Raw genomic sequence first — 3463 nt, 5'->3', positions numbered from 1 at the left:
AGTAAAGATGGGGTTTCACCATGTTGGCTAGGCTGGGTTTCAAACTCCTGACCTCATGATCCACCTGCCTCTGCCTCCCAAAGTGCTGGGATTACAGGCGTGAGCCACCGCGCCTGGCCCAAGAGTTTTTGTTTTTGTTTTTGTTTTTTTTTGTTTGTTTGTTTTTGAGACAGAGACTCTCTCTGTCACCCAGGCTGGAGTGTAGTGGCATGATCACGGCTCACTAAAACCTCCGCCTCCTGGGTTCAAGAGGTCCTCCCTCTCATCTTCCCTGGTACCTGGGACTGCAGGCATGCACCACCATACCTGGGTAAGTTTTGTATTTTTTAGTAGACGTGAGGTTTTGCCATGTTGCCCAGGCTGGTCTCCAACTGCTGAGCTCAAGTGATCCTCCTGCTTTGGCCTCCCAAAGTGCTGGGATTACAGGCATGAGCCACTGCCCCTAGCCCACTGTTACTTTTTCATTCATTACTCCATCCACTTGCCGGGTCTGGCTAGGGACCTGAGACCCCAGACCAGCCCACAGCTCTGCAGAGGGAGGGGAACACAAGATGGGGCCCAGCGCGTGCCAGCTTCTGGAGGAGTCAGCCTGGGGGTGGGGGCTGGACAGGTTCACAGCCCAGGAGGGCCTATGGCTCCTTGTTATTTGGGGTGGGTCCAGTCCCAGGATATCTTGGTGTCAGTGCCCGGGAAGACCTTTAAGACCTGGCTGAGGGGTGGTGGAAGAGGCCACATCTATAGTCAGAGGGTCCTCAGTGCCTGTGGCTGAGGAAGGAAGTGATTGACACCCACCTGCATTGTGTGACCCACGCAAGTTGCTCTGGGGACCCCGCTCTGAAATGCCTGCTTCACCTGGGCCTTGTAGCTCATGGAGGGCCAGGCAGCAGGTGAGGGTGGCAGCCTCCCTGTCCCCTGGGTGGTGTCAGGCAGGGCTCTGCCCAGGTCTAAGGTGTGGCCCCGCCCCCGACAGCTGTTCTCCATAGTGGTGTTCGGCTCCATCGTGAACGAGGGCTACCTCAACAGCGCCTCCGAGGGAGAAGAGTTCTGCATCTACAACCGCAACCCCAACGCCTGCAGCTATGGCGTGGCCGTGGGTGTGCTCGCCTTCCTCACCTGCCTGCTGTACCTGGCCCTGGACGTGTACTTCCCACAGATCAGCAGCGTCAAGGACCGCAAGAAAGCCGTCTTGTCCGACATCGGTGTCTCGGGTGAGCCCCACCTAGCGGGTACCCCCTGCACAGAGTCTGCAGAGGACCGTCCTGGCCATAGCAGGCGGCTGCCACCTTTCTTCCCATTTTCCAGATGAGGAAATGAGGTGCAGGCGGGTGAATGGACAGACTCAGGGTCACATGGCTGGCAGCAGGAAAGATGGGACCAGGACAGGGCCTGGGACTCCAAAATAACCCATGCTGCCACAGGCAGAGGAGCGTGGATGGGATTCTAGTTCCTTGTAGTCTAAGTGACCCATGGATGCCACTGTAATGTCCCAGCCCCCATGGCTTGGCCCGTGTTTCAGTGGCCTCTTCTGTGTCACCTCCCTGGGGCAGCCTCATGAGGACTAAGCAAGGCGGTGACTGGGTGCCCACTGCACAGCAGGGGCCCTGGAGCCTCAGCCTCCCCACCCCTCCCAGCCCGACCTTGGCAGGACCAGGGCCTGGACGTGTAGAGCCACCCTGACCTGCTGCCCTTTGTCCTTCAGAAGCAGCCTTTGGCAGAGGCACCCTGACCTCTGCCCCATGTGTTCCAGGAATCTGATTGGTGAATGCTTTCAGGGGTCAGAACCGCAGGCTTCAGCCTCGCTGTTCTGAGGCTTGGGTCTCTGGACTGGGACCAACCCCTAGTTCTAAGCCTGGAGCTCTCAGGATAAGCCAGGCTGAAGGCAGGTCATGAGGCCTAGTTTTAGAAGGAACTAGAATTGAATGAATGGTTCTCAAACTTCCGCAGAGCCTCAGGGTTCCCTGGCAGTGCCTCTGGGAGGTGAGCTGGGCCCCAGGTGGGTACCCCACCTGCTTGGCAGATGCACCCCTTGTCCTGAGCAGGTCTGGGCTTCTCTGGGGAGACCTGGGCACTCACAGGAGATTGTGTGGCCATGAGGGTCCCACTGCTGACGCCCCCAGGCTCGGCTCTCTGTGGGCCCCTCACTAAACCTGGGGCTCTGTCGGGTCACAGCACATTAGAAGTTGAAGCCCACCCAGCCAAGCTGCCATCCTTGCCCCAGTCTCGTCCTCCTCCCCACACCTCATTTGTCTGGCAGCCTGGGGGTTGGGGTCTTCCTGCCTGCAGAGCTGCAGGCATCAGGGGTGGACCAGGGGGACCCATGTCAGGGGTGTGACTGGAAATGGGGGTTTGGCAGAGGCTGCAGAAATGCGGCCTGAGTTGATTGCCTTCTCTCTCTGTCTCTCCCTCCATCCTCCCCTCTCACTGCCCGTGGCTCTCCTCTGTCTGGCCCTGACCCTGCCCTGTCTGTGGCCTCCTCCCCACTGTATCTGGCTGGCTTCCCTCTTCTCGCCTGCATCTTCTCTTGGCTCCCCTCTTTCTTCCCCTGCCCCCCTTGCCTCTCCCTTTGGGGGTGGGGGAGCATGGGAGATGCGCTCTTGAATGTCCCCGTGTTCCTCGGCTTCCCCATTTTCTCCCCACTCACCCTCTACCCCATGTATGGCACTGCCCGTTCTGCCCGGCACTGGGACCCCCCCAGCCTTCTGGGCTTTCCTCTGGTTCGTGGGCTTCTGCTACCTGGCCAACCAGTGGCAGGTCTCCAAGCCCAAGGACAATCCGCTGAACGAAGGGACGGACGCAGCCCGGGCCGCCATCGCCTTCTCCTTTTTCTCCATCTTCACCTGGGTGAGTATAGCCACCGCCCACCAGCCCACACTCGCCCCCTTTCCCCACTGAGCCCCTGGACTGGTGGCCTTTCGCTAGCCCCGGGCCCGTTCTGCCTCTGGGAACCCAGACTACCCTCGCTCCCTCTTCTGCCTGCCTGTCTCTGCGGCGCCCACAGTGGTGCTGCCTCCCTCAGCAAGGAGGCTGCAGCACAGTCACTGGAGATGGCAGACCCTCACTGTGGTGCAGAGCAGCCTTCCTGGGGGTCATGGACCACCCCCGCTCAAAACCACTCTGGGTGGATGAGTTGTTTATTATCCCCTTTCACAGATGAGAAAGCAGAGGCCTAGACAGGAAGGTGAGGCTTGCAGGGTTTGAGGCTAGGGAAGCCCTGCCTAGGAATTAGGAGGTTCCCATTGGGGCTGCCTCTAATTTTTCCTAGCTTCTGTCTTCCCGTCCGTAAAACGAGGGGGTAGGATTTGGGGAAAACAGGTGTCGACATCAGATGCACATGGGCCAGGCAGGACCTGAGAGCCGTGAGCGGGCCAGGTGACACATGCGTGTCTGTTCTAAGAGGGTGCCTCTGCTCGGCTGCCAAGCAGGAATAGGGACATAGAGAAGGCAGAAGTCTGAATTTTTACAT

The 3463-nt window shown here is 59.1% G+C and overlaps 1 protein-coding gene across 2 annotated transcripts in view; it reads left to right on the top strand.

Moving 5' to 3' along the window:
* The window catches only part of SYNGR1 (synaptogyrin 1), a 22348-nt gene that overhangs the window by 9505 nt on the left and 9380 nt on the right, over positions 1 to 3463 (top strand). For both annotated transcript variants that reach the window (XM_011964198.1, XM_011964199.1), the window contains exons 2-3: positions 971 to 1208; positions 2696 to 2841. In XM_011964198.1, coding sequence (XP_011819588.1) covers positions 971 to 1208; positions 2696 to 2841 — 384 coding nt within the window. The remainder of the gene's footprint in view (positions 1 to 970; positions 1209 to 2695; positions 2842 to 3463) is intronic.

Source organism: Colobus angolensis, unplaced genomic scaffold, assembly GCF_000951035.1.
Source record: "Colobus angolensis palliatus isolate OR3802 unplaced genomic scaffold, Cang.pa_1.0 Scaffold65, whole genome shotgun sequence".
Classification (NCBI taxonomy): Eukaryota; Metazoa; Chordata; class Mammalia; order Primates; family Cercopithecidae; genus Colobus; species Colobus angolensis.
The sequence above is the reverse complement of the archived record's forward strand: the minus strand, read 5'-3'. Positions and strand labels throughout refer to the sequence as shown.